The sequence below is a fragment of the Empidonax traillii genome, unplaced genomic scaffold (genome assembly GCF_003031625.1).
Source record: "Empidonax traillii isolate 1590-97213 ecotype Southwest subspecies unplaced genomic scaffold, ASM303162v1 scaffold11:size2795301, whole genome shotgun sequence".
NCBI classification, from domain to species: domain Eukaryota; kingdom Metazoa; phylum Chordata; class Aves; order Passeriformes; family Tyrannidae; genus Empidonax; species Empidonax traillii.
In genome coordinates, this window is record NW_020955204.1 from 1,419,720 (window position 1) to 1,434,223 (window position 14,504).

Consider the following 14,504-nt stretch of genomic DNA (forward strand, 5'->3'; position numbering starts at 1 on the left):
CAGGGGATGGGGATCACCTGGCAGACATGGTCTGCGCAATACAGCATCTCCCAGCTGGTGCTGCTGACACCCTTCCTCAGTGGGAGTGGACTGTATGCACAGATGTACTTCCACCTCCTGCCAAACGCTCCCTTTGTTTACTCTCCAAGCACTTCACCAAAGTCCTTCCTGTTTGTCCCCACCAAGATGATGGCTCTGTCTCCATTGTTTAACCCTGTTTTGGACACATGCCTTCCTGCAGTCCTGCTCTGAGTTGCAACCTCCTGGCTCTGGCCTACCAGCACAGTCAAAGGGTTCACCCGCTTTGGCTGAGCATGTAGGACAATGGATTCCAGCACATGCAGGCAGTTGTCCAACAGATGAATGTGTTTATTTAGGAAGACTATCCCAAATATTTATCATTTTCTTGGCAGGTAGGACACATGAATGATTTGTCCACAGTCTCTGGAGAAAGCATTGACCTAGTCTTCCAAATGAAGTTCAAGTCTCTCCCCCTCTTCATTACCAAAACATTACATGTTTACTGGTGGTGACCCTGCGGTGATGATGCTCAGAGACCCATGGACTTCTGTGTTCAGCTCTGGTTTCATCCTGCTGCTAGCAGTTCTGCAGGGGTAAGTCCTGCCATAAGACAGTAAGGAGCAGCAGGGACATGAAGTGGAGGAACCATGAGATGGATTCAAAGAGACTAATGAAATAGGAAGATCTGGGAACTATTATTTTAGGTTTCATCTCCATCAGGCCAGGTCTGATGGCCCCACCAAGTCTCTCTGTATCTATGCTCCAGATCCTCCAGGAATCTGACAAGTTCCAAGCATAATTTAAAGAAAAACAGCCTTTCCATTCCCAGTACTTGGCTAAGTAACCATAGGTGTGTTACTGAGTAAATTTACGAAGCATAGGAATGGAGGGCCAAAATGCTTGCCCATGAGAGGCTTCCATCAGTTCCAGAGACCCATCCTCCCCTTACAGCAGAGCTACCCTGTCTAGCAACTGGAAGGGCTAAGAAGTGGATGATCAAATCTGCCTGAGTTCTTCGTCCTCAGTGTGCACTGAGATGGTGAGAGGGAGTATACAGAGCATGAAACTCACTCAGACCAAAGGTCAGTCCAAGACCTAAGCACCACTTAAGTGCTATTTATGTCCCTGTAGTAGGCATAAGAGGCATAGAAGTGTGTACAGGCTTCTCATAAGAGTAACAGTCATTCATGGTGAACAGCCTCTCTTCATCTTCATGGGAAGCTCTGCTTACGAGTTGCACCAGCACTGTTCTCAGCCTGCTCACTACGTACAGTCCTGCCACTTTCCTTTCTGCAGGGTGGGACAATATTAAAGGAAAGAGCATACAGTAAGCACAACACCCAGTTTGCACTCAAGGAGCAAACCTACAGAAACAAGCAGTTCTTCTCCCATTTCGCTGTCCCCCCATAGGCTCCAGAAAATGTCACTTGCCACATTGCCTGGTCGTATAGCATAACACAGTGAAAGAGCGTGTTACTGTGCATTCCCCAGAGGCGGTGGGTTAGCACTCCTGAGACAGCCTGAACTGTCATTCTGCAGCTTTTAACAGTGGAGGCCTCAGCTAGCATGCAGGTTATTTTCTTGCCTTGATGTCTTTCTTTTAGGAGGTAAAGTATATGCTTTGAAAAGCTTAGAGTCAAAATAAAGCTGTGTTTACATAAATATCTAAAGTCATCTTTGAAGGTGTTTTTTGTACTATAAAACACAGAAACAGGGGAGAAACAATCCCACTGGGGTACTGGGTTAAAAAGAAACATGTGACTCCTGTTTGGCTGCTTTATTCTGGCTTCATTCTCACACCAGTGTCACAAACCTAGTGAAGCACAGTGGTGAATCTGACTCAAAAGATTAAGTCTTTTGAAGAGTTTCACAGCACTGATAAGAGCTGAAAGAGAAAGTAAGAGGTCTCTGAGTGCAGCTGTAGTAGACTGTAAGCGAATAGGTGGGTGCTCTCAGAAATTACCAGAAATGCTGGACTGGGCAGGACACAAACAGGTGAAATTGATAAACAGGCACTGCATGAAGGATTAGCTTCATATATGGTAAGTCCTTCTAGCAGAAAAAGATGAGTGAAGCTGCCTAAGTTCAAGAGCAGTATGTGGCCTCCTGAACAAAAGGAGACTGACAGTGCTATTAGCCATCCTATGGAAGTGTGACTAGCAGAAGCTAAGCGAACTAAAGAAAGACATTTTGTGTCCCTTGGAGATTTCCCTTCCAATTACCAAGCAGACACCACTCTCCTTAAGACTTAAAAAAAACCTCCAAACCCCATCATATAATCATAACCTCATGCAGGTTGGGTGGGAGCTCAGGAGGTCTCTAATCCTGCTCAAAGACAACAGCAAAAAAAGGTTGCTGAGGGCTTTGTCCAGATAGGCCTCAGAAACCTCCAAGGAAGGAGCTTCCACAGTGTCTCTGGGCAGCCTTATCTTCTCCTAATTCTCTTCACAGTAAGAAATTGTTTCCTTATACCCAGTCTAAACCTTCTTCCTTCCAATTTATGATCACTCATCCTCCTGTCATGCACTTGGGCAAAGAGCCCAGGTCCATCTTCTCAGTAACTTCCTCATCAGTGCAGGTAGGCTTCTGCTAGGTCCTTCTGGAGTTGACTCTCCTCCAGCTGAACGAGTTCAACTCCCTCAGCCCCTCCTCACAGGAGAAGTTCTCCATCCCCCAGTTATCTTTGTGACAATCCCCTTGATGCACTCAGCTTTATCAATCTCTTTCTGGTACCAGGCAGTCTGAAACTGGACACTGTGTTTCAGATATAGTTCTATGATTGTCAAGAAAAGAGGGACAATTACTCCGCTCTGTCTATCTACCACTGCCCTCCTGCTCCCAGCTGCCTTTGCTACCAGGGCACAGCAGTACCCCATGACCCCTGGTGGGTCAGTACACCCATCCATCCCAAGGGCAGAAGTTGGGATTTGTCCTTGCTGAATTTCATGAGGTTTCTGCCAATGTATTCCTACAATTTGGATAGGTCTCTCTGAAGCAGCCCCCACACTTATTCATTTTTTTTTTCTGTTGCAAGCACACAGACCTTTTTCAAGATACATCTACAGATGTGCCTTAATTAATTCTTTGTCACAACTTTAGATGAACAATACAGAGAACCATTTTTTAAAGACCGAGATGACTCATTAGGAGCACCAAGACTGACGAAAGAAGAGTAGTTTAGAGACATGTAATTCGTTCTGCAAAGGAGCACAGCCTCTGCAGTAATATTCATCCATCTTTTCTTTCTGCATCCTTTATGAATAGAGGAAATCATCCTCAGGAAAAGTTTCACATTGGCATTTTATGGCCAAAATTCCTGACCTGCTCTAAGAGAAATGCCTGCTGAAAAATACATAGAAAAGTTCACCCATCGCTGAAGCAAAGGCACTGGCAACTTTGTGGGCTATTGTGCACAGTGATGCTTTGCACATTTCTATGTAAAAAGAACTTCTCCGCACATCTCAAGATCCCAGGAGATTTGCTAGATTTAGTAAAAAAGTCTAAGTGTATTCCTTCCCCCACCCCGTTGTCATGCAGAGTGAGAACAAAGAGGGTGATGTATTATGTTCTGGCTCTTGTATCACCAACAGATTTGGTAGGCGAGAAGTGGCTACAGAATCTCTTATATTTATAATCTGCAGGAAGAGGAGGTTTCAGCTTGACTCTCACACTCCAGCAGAAGTTTGTGGTGCTGGTAGTTGGGAAAAAAAATCCATACACACACAAAACTAATTTTTAAAAAATCCTTTCTACTGTCAGCACAACGATGCCTGAATCACTGCAATCTAGTTAAGGAGAAGACAAGGGCAAGCTACTACCAAGGGAAGCAGCTTTCCAAGCAGAAAGGCTATTTAAATGAGGCAGGACAGACCCAGACTACCCATGGCCACCACACGTTAAACACACTGTCCTGGCAGGTGGCACCAGATGGCACTCTTACACAAAAGCTTCTTTTTCACAGGGTCTACGTGCAGGCAGAAGTTGTGTTTAACTATAAAGAGGTACCACCTATATTGGTTAGGGGTTCCCTAACTGATTTCTGACTGCAGCCCATGTTGCACCTGGGTAAAAGGGCTGGTGCCAATACATACTATTTTCATTTCAGTAAGGGCATAAATGGTCTTGGCATAAAGCACTTCTTATCAGCATAGCTTCATCCACACCAGATGTATATGGAATTAGGGAAAGCACAAGACTCCTAATAACAGGTCTCTCAGATACAAGAAGGCAAGGCCTTGCAGTGCGAGCAAGCACTCAGACTTGGGGTGACGTGCCATTGGACGGTCTGCCTGAACACACCAGGACTCTGCTGCCTGCCGTAGAGCCCAATGGAGTCAGTCCTTGAGGCACAGTGGTATCTTGGAAATTAGGAGCTGGCAAGATTTCTGAGAGATGGAGCTGCCTCCATAATCTCTTTCCCAGACTCAGTGTGCCTCTGAGCGCCAAGTCCAGTGCATTTAACATTTATGCAAATTCTGCATCCCTACTGCCTCCTTAACAAAGGAGGTATCATAAAAGGTTTTAGATACTTCTTGCATAGCAAAGCAGGAGCAGATTCATCAGTGGATTCATGCTCTCCCTGTCTTCTGTTCCTATTGCAAGGGTAGTCCCCACAGTGCTACACCGGGAACGCGAGAGTTCCGCATCTTGTGGAACGTCAGTATTGTGACAGGGGAGTTACAAGCCATAGCTCAGATCTCTCTGTCTAGGGCAGGCACAGTCCCACGGCTGCAGCCGCTCAGAGGCCAGTGGAATCCCTGCATGCCCAGGATGATGCCTTACCTCCAAACTACCTCTAGGGTGGGACCCTTGCCCCTTCTGCCTCAGGGCTGGGTGCTGCCTGGCAGAGGGGCTGCAGGATCCGCAGCACAAACTCCCACAGAAAGCTCGAGCTGTGCAGCAAAGAGCCTGTGCATGCTGCTCAGGGAGAGCTGCTGGACTGAGAACTTGCCTGACTCTTGGGAGAGGCTGGACAGTTTCCCTAGAGGTGAACAATGCCCCTTTGGTTTCTTGAGACTGGCAACACATTCCCCTCCCAAGTCACTCTTCCCCCTCACCCTTCTCTCCAAAATAAATCAGCCCAGCCTTAAGGCCAAGCGCGAGATGCTTCATCTCCCAAATGTCACTCTGAGGAAAAGTTACAGGCAAAGAAGAGCAGAGGCGCTGAGCCCAAAGCTCTCCCGATGGCACCCGGCCGTGCCTCCGGTGCTGCCCGAGCCGACCCACGGCAGGTTGTACACACTCCGCCTGGCATCACACGCTTCTCCCCAGCCCTTACGCTCAAAAACCGGCAGTGTAGAAAAAAAATGGACTTCCCCGGCGGGGTCTCCCCAGAGGAGAGGGGGTCTAGGAGGGCACCTCGAACCCAGAGCCGGGACGCCGGGGCGAGCCCGGCGGCATGTCCCGTCCCCGCTGCCGGGGCCGGCCCGCCGGGGCGGGGGTGCTGCCCGCTGTCCCTTACCACATTGCTGAGGAAGTCCGCCTCGCTGAAGTCGCTGAAGTCGAGGAAGCCGGTGCCGGCGGCAGGGAAGAGCCGCTCGGCAGGGAAGGGCTCCAGGATACTGTCCATGGTGCCCGCGGCGCGGGGGCTCAGCCGCCCCCCGCGCTCGGCCGGCCGCGCTCACTGCGGCCGCACGGTCCCGCCCGCCCCCCGGCGGCGGCGGCCCATGGGCGGCGGGCGCGGGGCAGCGACCCGCCGGCCGGGACGGGAGCGGAGCGCCGAGCGGTGCCGCTCGGGGTGCTGTCAGTGCCCCGCTGCAGAGGGGCCGGCCGCGACCCGCCCCTGCCGCGCTCCGGGAGCCGCCGGGGCGGGACTTCCCTCGCAGACCACCCCCCGAGGCAGCGCCCCCGCCTCCCAGGCAGCCCCCGCACCGCCGGGGGAGGCGAGGCCGGCCGCTTCCTGGAGCTCCCCGGGGCGCCCGCGTCCCTCCCGGGACGGCGGAGGGACCCGAGGGCGCTGCTGGTAGAGCCGTGCCAGTTTGACGAACTGAACAAACCCTCCTTTCAGCAGCCGACCGGCCGCTCGTCTGCATCCCTCGGGGAGCAGCGGCGGGAAAGATGGGCATTCCGCAGGGTCGGGGCCCGAAAGGCAGCCGGCAGGGAGGTCTCCTTGCCTCCGCTCCCCTCAGCGGGCTTGCAGGTAGTCCTGGCTGTAGCAGCACATGTGGCTGCTCTGTAATTAAAGAGTTGGGCACCATTAAAGAGCTTCAGGAAGATTATATGGTTTCAGATAAATAGGATTATGGATCCCTGTCCTCTCTGGTCATTACTCCAACCAACACTCAGGAAAACCACTTATAATAATCCTTTTGAAGAAGCCCTGATGTTTTATTAATCTGTGTTCATGGCCCCAAAGAGAACAGACTGGAGTTCCAGCTCCCAGCAGGGGCTTTTCTTGGTCACAGTCATACGGAGAAAAAAAACAAAACAAAGGCGCTGGTGCATCTCTCCAGGAGGAAACCTGTCTGAAAGTTGCCAGCAGTGAGGGTCCTGGTAGAGAAGTGCTGATCTGAGGTTGGCTGGAGCCTATACTTGAACCAGACACTGGGTTTTCATCCATCCAGGCTCTTCCTACACATTCCCTGTGGGTGTCAAGACTAACAGCACAACCCAAGGTGCTCCTTGGCTACTCATTGCACAAGCAGCCGCATCCTGCACACAAAAGCCTTTATACTTGCACACACAATAGGCTCTTTCAGTTACATTTACTTTTACCTTATGTTTCAGTCAAGTGTAAAGAGTCTTTGGGTAAAAGGTCAGAGACATAAATTCACCCAGGATGGAGTTATGCTGAGAAAATAATGCTGTTCCTCCTTCCTTAATGGTAAAGAAACCTCTTTGTCAGTGTGGATGCCAGTGCGTTTAAAGGGGGGAACACAAAAACTTTGCCACTGTAAGATAAGGAGAAGAAATATGTCCAGATCCTTCAGCAAGAACCAAACTCACCTCCAAGAAAGAGAAACAAGGTCTTTCCTTGAACATCCCAGTCAGCAGGGTTCTCAGCTGTGAGGGGTTGAGAGACAAAGCCCTGCCATAGCAATGGAGTGACAGCCCAGGGTCATGGAGCACGGGCAGAGCCACAGCAGGTGCAGCTTCACCTCCTGCCGCTAACCAAACACGGATATTGCTTCCTGAGCTGCAAGGACTCACTGGTGAAACCAAGAGTTTCTGGTTCAGTGCCTTGCCCAAGCTAACACAAGGAAGCCTCTTCTCAGGACACATGCCAGTATTTATCCTCAGGCCGAGGAAGCTCAGATCATGTCAACGAGAGTTTGCACAGCATGGGTGGCAGTGTCATCAGAAAAGGTCAAGCAAAGTAAACCTCACTTGTTTGTCTGTGCTCTGAAGGGAAAATGCTTTGGCACATTCAGACAGGGATTGTAAAATCCATTCTGAAGATTAAAATGAAACCCTGCTTCTATTCAGTACTTTTAGTACTGAGCATAAGTGCCCAGATGCAGCTCCTCTGCCTATCACTGCTGCACTTCTCCAGGCAAGGAAAAATCATAACGAATCTCCCATTTTCGTATTGCTATGGAAAGCTGCTCTGTCCCATCTTGGAGAGTTCTGATAGGGACCCCCATCCCTAGCACTTGTGTAGGGCTTGCCCATGTCAGACACAAGTGCAGTTCATTAAAGGCAATTCAAATGTTACCTTGGTAGTCAGAGAGTGTTGCTGCTGACCCCCTGGAGCCAAAAAGGAGAGGTATTTCTGCAGGCAAGCAGTTTTGTACTCCAGAAGAGACTTGGGGACAGGTAAACTGTTGATGGGTGAGGGGAGGTGATCACAATTCGGAAAAACTCAGATGTGCTGCTGCAGCTGGCTGTGAGTGTCCACAGTGAGGGGGGGAAAAGGACAGGCTGAGCAGCACTGCTGCAGCAGAGGCCTGGCAACTGCTTCGACACTTGAACAGGGTTAACAGCATCTCATGGCTGTGAAGAAGGCAAATGCCATGTGTGGATACAGATGTAGAAATACTCCGACAAAACCTTTAGGATGTGAATTTCCCCTTCCGCTCTGCAAAAGACCAGTGCAAAACGTGGTGTTAGCCAAGATACCATGTCTCTCGGAGGTGCCACTCCTCGGGCAAGATGGGGCCTAACTGGGCTAGGTCCAGAGAAGAGCAGTGGCATAGATGGGAGAAAAAGTGAACCCTAAAAAACGACTGAGGGAATTGGGCTGCTTTGGTCTAAACAGATAATCTTCATGCCAATGGTCTTTAGGCATTCAAAATGCTGCAGGAAATGGGAAGGAAAGAAATGCTCTCCATTGCCACGCTGGAGGGGACAAATGGTAAGAGGTGAGTGCCTGGGAAGTGGCAGTGTTACCCGCACTGGAGCACCTTTAAAAGCAGGTTCTGCAGCCGTCTCTTGGGACACAGATATGGTGGATCAGGAAGCAACCTTGGGGCAGGGCCTGAATGACATAATTGTTCAAATTCCTTTTCAGCTCCATTTTCTCTGATTTTACACTTAGATTTATTTGCAATCTGCTTATAGCAGAAGACTGAAATAGCAACCAAGTATGTTCAAACTGAATAAGTCACACTGACAACAGGTAAGCCTTCCCAGCCTCATAGGCTTCTAGCCTACTGCAAATGCACATGTACGACCAAGATCATTTTATCACTGCTGAGAAGTGAATCATCATCCCAATTATCATAAGAAAGGGATCCCACTCTCCTGTGCTCTGTCCTGCGTGGTCCTGCTCCCACAGCTTGCCTTTACATCCATGGAGAGAGAATCGCAAGTCTCTCATCATACCACTTTCCATTTGCTTTGCCTTCACCCTGTACCATTGTGAGCAACACATTCAAGACAAGGTAAGCAGTCTCTGGGCTTGAACACATGGACAGCAATCCAGGCCATTCTGCAGCCTGCCAAGTTGAAGCTTTTGGCTTCTCCACAACCAGACTGTGCCAGGAGGTTTCACAGACTCTTGAGGATGAGTGTTTCTTGAGGAATGTAGGGTGAGATGTCCGTGATTTTCGGTCTGCTGTGTGGACGCTCTGTTGTTACAGGAGGGGTCATCTGCCTGGTGATTGCAGCCTGGACAGCCGGTATGGGAATGATTCACACTGTTAGAACTGCTTGCGTTAGGGGTCAGGCTGGCTCCTTTGGACTCCTACTACAGCCAAGCTTCTACTTCAATTCTGATGAAAGATACCATTTGTCCTGTTTATTTTTCTGGTGTTGGTGTTCATATGGATGGAATAGCTGGTTTCTGCCACAAGCTACCTTCCTAGCCACAAAGGCTTTCTGAAGCCATGCAGGTTTCATACTTTGGCCCTTCAGAAGCTCTTTGTAACAGTCATGCCTTTATTTCACTTTGTCTTTTCTCTGGACTTGATTATTTCTTCATATATTGCTTTGGTGTGGTTTTGCTCACTGTTTTGTCCAGCACAGACAGAGGGAGCAACTGCTGCGTTGTAGGTCCCCTCTGCTTCTGAAAGTCCACTGAGAGCAAGGTAAGGATGGAAATGGGACTTTCAGCCTAGTTTGAAGATGTGGCACTGCAGTCCCCAGACAGCCTCTTAGGAGTCAGGTCATGTGGGATGACACAAGCAGTTACATATCCAGCCCTTGGGCTGTGATTTCTTGTAGGTTTTTATGGGGACAATTAAAGACCCAGAGAAAAGTCAAGATGGGGGAAGGGATACAGCAAAACATGCTCTAGCAAAAGGTAACTTTTGAGGAAGGACTTGTAGTCCCTGAAGCCTTTCTCTGCCCTCTGTTCCACAACTCCACCTCATCCAGGATATCTGTCTCCCTTTTGATTTCCTTCCAGTGGCTGGTTTAAACTCTCTCACACACACTTTTCCCTCCAGCCAGCTTCAGCTGCTTTCCATTTCCTTCTTCCTCGTGTGTGCTCTCACAGCCAGGTACCCAGCACACCTGCTCCCACCACCAGTGGGACAGAGAGAGAACCCAGCACGGAGATCACACCTCTGGCAGCTCCCTGCTAAAACCAGAGAACACCTGTGAAACCAGAGTGTTCATAAGTCTGCTGGCACAGCTGAAAGAGGGAATGAATTGTATTCTGCTTGTTGCTTTGTGGGCAGCTACACAGAACATCTGCCTGCAAGCAGACACATTTCTCCAGTGACCACCAAGTGCAGGTAGGTGTGAGCCATGCTGGAGCACTGCAGAGAAGTGCAGACACACACGTGTCCATGTGATAAGGAAATGTGTACCACAGCTTGGGGTTTTTCCCCCCTATCTTGCTTGGGAAGTAGAGGGGAAAGTGAAGAATGTATTAATTGCATGTTTGCATATGGCAAGGATCCATGAATGCTGTGGTTTCAGTGAGCACCCTAATGTTATGAGGGGAATGAAAGGGAAGCCACAGAACTCTGCACTGCAATTATTATTCTTTCTGGGGTGAACTTGGGGCCCTTGAATAGATCTAAATCAGCCTTGCAAACAAGGAGTGAGTGACAGGCAGGTAAGGGGGGAATGCAAGACCTAGGGAAAGGAAAGCCTTGAATACAAGACACCAGATCCTAGCAATATCCCTTCATTGAACCCCTTTAGTCTTCCGGGAATGTGGCTGAGCTGCATGTGGCAGGATTAGCTATGTCAGAAAGCAAAGCCCCAAAATAGTAAATGGATACGATACTATAACAAAAGATGAGATGTGAAAACTCACCACTTTGAAAGTAACTGATACAAGGGGAAAAAATCTCTTTGTAACTCCTTCACTTCTTTGTGGCAGACTGTTTCTTTGCCTTGTCACACACAGTCTCCCCTCCCTGCTCTACACCTCAGAAAGAGCATAGACTGGCAGTCTCCTTGGAGAATTACTCTTCCCTCAGTCACCCTGAAGGGTGTTCAACTTCAGAGTGAGGGTACCTCCTTCAGCAGTTTGTTAGCATTTGAAGACACTGTAAATTACTCCCCTTCAGGAAACTCAGGTGAATGGGAAGCTGCAGGACCGCAGAGGAGGGTGGATTCCTCTTCTTTCTGTGCACCACTTTTTATTTACTCTACTAGGCTTCTAGCCTGCATAGTTGCAAGGCCTACTTGCAAAAGGGACCTAGGCAGCCTTACCAGGGCTGGAGACAACCCGAACAGTCATTCTGAGGGGGCTGTATTGTCTCATTTCTCTTAACCGTTTTCTGCCACTCAAACCTTTCCCTAGGAAGGATGAAGAGTAGAACTGCACACTGTTTGACTGAATTTTACCACAAGAAGGTACCTTGCATCAAGGAGTGGGAAGCAGATGGCTTTGGTACAGGAGGAAGCTGAAGAGCTGCCAGAACAGAATTGGATGAGCTGGGGCAAGGAGATGGCAACAGCTTTGCTTTGACACACTGTATGTGCCATATGGAGTCAACTCCAAACCCCCAGTTACCCACATGATGACTAGAGGGCACTCTGTGCAGATTTGTGCCACTTGACCCCTCAAGCATGGTGGAGAAGTTGGACACTTACATCTTGGCTACATCCAACAGAATCTGCCCTGGTCAGAACCAAGCAGATCTGAGGCACGCAGGCCAGTCAGAGGAGTGAGAGGACAACGCTCTCTGAACTGTCAAGGGTTAAGAGCAAGGTCTGGATTCTCGAGCAGTCCTGCAAAGAGAAAAGCACAACCCAGCAATTCAGGCATGTCTCACCCCCGTTCAAATGACATTGTTTCAGTGCCGTCTGCCTCACCCCTCAGTGGTAATTACAGACTTTCACTACAGGGGAAAGAGAAACATGGTGAAGGAAACCTTCATTATAGATATCTCCTAGAGAAAAGCAACCCCAGTGTAACGTCTCAGGCACCTTGCCAGGATCAGCCACCAAAGCAAAACACACTTAGGACAAAAATAAAAGGAGGAGAAGTGTTAAGTGATTTGGGAAGATCAGAAGCCCACCAGGTTGGCTGCTGTACAGTGCTGGGTGTGGGGAGCACTTTGGAGGAACTGGAATGCCGCCCTGCTTTTAAGCAGTGTGGTTTGCATTTTTATTCTTCCTTCCTTCCTCCTTCTCTGTGTGCTTGTTTTCCCTGATGTCTGCATGTGTCCTTTTGTTAGCCCTGGCAGACACCCGTGGGCTGGGAATGGATGGTTTCCCTAGGCTTCCTAGCTTGATGTTCCTCCAAGGGGCAGAATAAAACTGTATGTGTCCTTGGCTGACTCCTCTCCCCTTTGCACACCTAACTGAAGATATACACTCAAGAACAGGATTTTTGTATTCAAAGCTGGGGGCGCCTTCTCACCTTGTCTGTATCACAGGGGTGCAAAATTTGAGTTCTGTTAGAAAAGATGCAGGACAGTTTTGCACGACCCAGTAGGTCACGCATCTGCCACAAGCATCTGCCATGACCACTTCCTGTTGCTGTGGTGCATCTATCAGGGTTGGTGACGACCTGTGCACAGGTGGCTGACACCTTTGGCAAAAAAAAAAAATGGTCTAATTTCTGCTTCTTTTTTCCTCATCCCAACATTCGCTTGGCAAGTGACATTGGTCCAAACTAAGTTGCTCTTTTTGCCCCTGGGCATTCACATGTGTAAAACTGGGAACCACTATCATGGCAAGGTTAGCTGAGTGTTTGTGGGAGTGTTCATTTCTGTGACAAAGCTTTCCTGCAGAGCTCTTTTTTGATGCTGGTGGTAACAACTTGTTCTTCCAGGATCTGGGGTTTGATGCTACATTAGAAAGATCCTTCAAACCAATAGGTCTGGACCCCAGGGAGCTACCAGCGTGGATGGGAAAGGACCAGAAGGAGAAAAACATTCAATCAGATTGCTATTAGGCTGTGTCTAGGGAACTGGCTGAATTGTAATTGTTCTTTCCTACTCAGAGAGTGAGCACAGGAAAAGATTTACCTTCTGGCCTTTCCATTTGGGCATGTTGACATTTCCAGGCGGCACTTTCCTCTGATGGAGAGGTTTGACGTCAGGTGGGCTGATTAAAGCCTGCAGTGCCTCTGACTCATTTGGCTACGGCCTGCGCAAGGGGATTTGTAATGTGTCTCTTCTCTTTCTATCACTCGTTATGGTTGGTTTTAAATAAATAAAGCTAAGCTCAATTCACAACTTCAGGAAAGATGCAGCTTGGCTCAGGCTCAAATACGCATTGCCATGGCAACAAATGCTGACAGGCACATGCAGAGGTGTCACTCTTGGCAGCAAACTCCCCTGCACGGGGCTGGGGCTGGCTGCAGGGAGGCGGGGTGAGGCTGGCACTGTCTACACCACTTGGGCATAGAGCTGCTCTTGGGAGCTGGCCTTGCTGCTCTCCCAGCCTCAGGGGAGCTCACCTGAGCGAGCCAGCTGCCCTCTTGCTGATCAACAACCACTCTGGGGGAAACCCTCACAAGTGGAGTTTGCAGAGCTCCTTACTTGACCAGCATTTCTAGGCTGAAAAGCCCCTAGTGTGGCTTTTTCAACTTGCGAAAAGGAGCAGAAGGACTTCCTGAATCAACAAGTCTCATACAGCTGCTGCCAAGTGTGGCATGCTCTTTGTGCACAGATCAAGATGTGAAATAAAGAGATAAAAATTATCAGCTGCCTTCTGGAAGCCCCACTGAGCAAATCCCTCATGCTTGCTAGCGAGATGCCCAGCAAGGAAACAGCGATGAAGATATGGTTTCTGCAGCTGACTGTGGGGTAGACAGGTTAGCCAAGGCAAGGCAAGGCAGTAGAGTCCCTGGCTCCTCTGTCCCAGAGTACCTGTGTCTCCTTGGCATGCTGAGCAGGTGCTGTCATGTCCTGTACAGCTTTTGAGCTTGATTATAGCAGCAGCCCGAAACGTGAAATGTGGCCAAAGACAGCAGCACTAAACAAGAGTCTCTTTGAAGTGCTCAAGAACTCCCTGCCTTCTGGAAAGGAACTGCACCTGTGCATCTCTAATGTCCACTGATCACAGAATCATAGAAGCATCAAGGTTGGAAGAGACCTTTAAGATCGTCAACTCCAACTGCCAACCCAGCACTTATCACTGTACCCTGAAACTGCTTAACCACATCACCAAACACCAGATCCAGACACTTCTTCAGTATCTCCAGGGATGGTGATTCCAGCATCTACTTCCCTGGGCAACCAATTCCAATGCCTGACCACCCTAAAAGTGAATTTTTTTTTTCTAATATCTAATCTGAATCTCCCCTGTCTCAGTTTAAGTCCATTTCTCTGGTTGTCTCATGGTGGACACAGTAGATGAGACAGGCCCCCACCTCACTACAACTTCCTTTCATGTAGTTGTAGAGAGTGATGGGGTCCCCCCAAAGCCTCCTCTTCTTGAGACTAAACAAACCCACCTCCCTCATTTGTTCCTTGTAAGACAGGTTTCTAGACCTTTCATGAGCCTGGTTGCCCTTTGCCGGACATACTCTAGCACCTCAATATCCTTTCCAAAGTGAGAGGCCCAGAACTGAACACAGTACTCAAAGTGCAACCTCACCAGTGCTAAGTACAGGGGGATGATCACTTCCCTAGTCCTGCTGGCCACGCTATTTCTGATACAGGCCAAGACACCATTGGTCTTCCTGGCCA

The 14,504-nt window shown here is 49.1% G+C and overlaps 1 protein-coding gene across 7 annotated transcripts in view; it reads right to left on the minus strand.

Moving 5' to 3' along the window:
• Positions 1 to 14,504, minus strand: part of CREB3L1 (cAMP responsive element binding protein 3 like 1) — a 63,732-nt gene that overhangs the window by 39,478 nt on the left and 9,750 nt on the right. For 2 of the 7 annotated variants that reach the window (XM_027887252.1, XM_027887242.1), the window contains exon 1: positions 5,483 to 5,626. The exons of the other annotated variants lie outside the window; for them this stretch is intronic. In XM_027887252.1, the coding sequence (XP_027743053.1) occupies positions 5,483 to 5,590 (108 nt within the window). In that variant the 5' untranslated portion in view covers positions 5,591 to 5,626. Of the gene's footprint in view, positions 1 to 5,482; positions 5,627 to 14,504 lie in introns of those variants that run through there. 7 annotated transcript variants of the gene reach the window in all.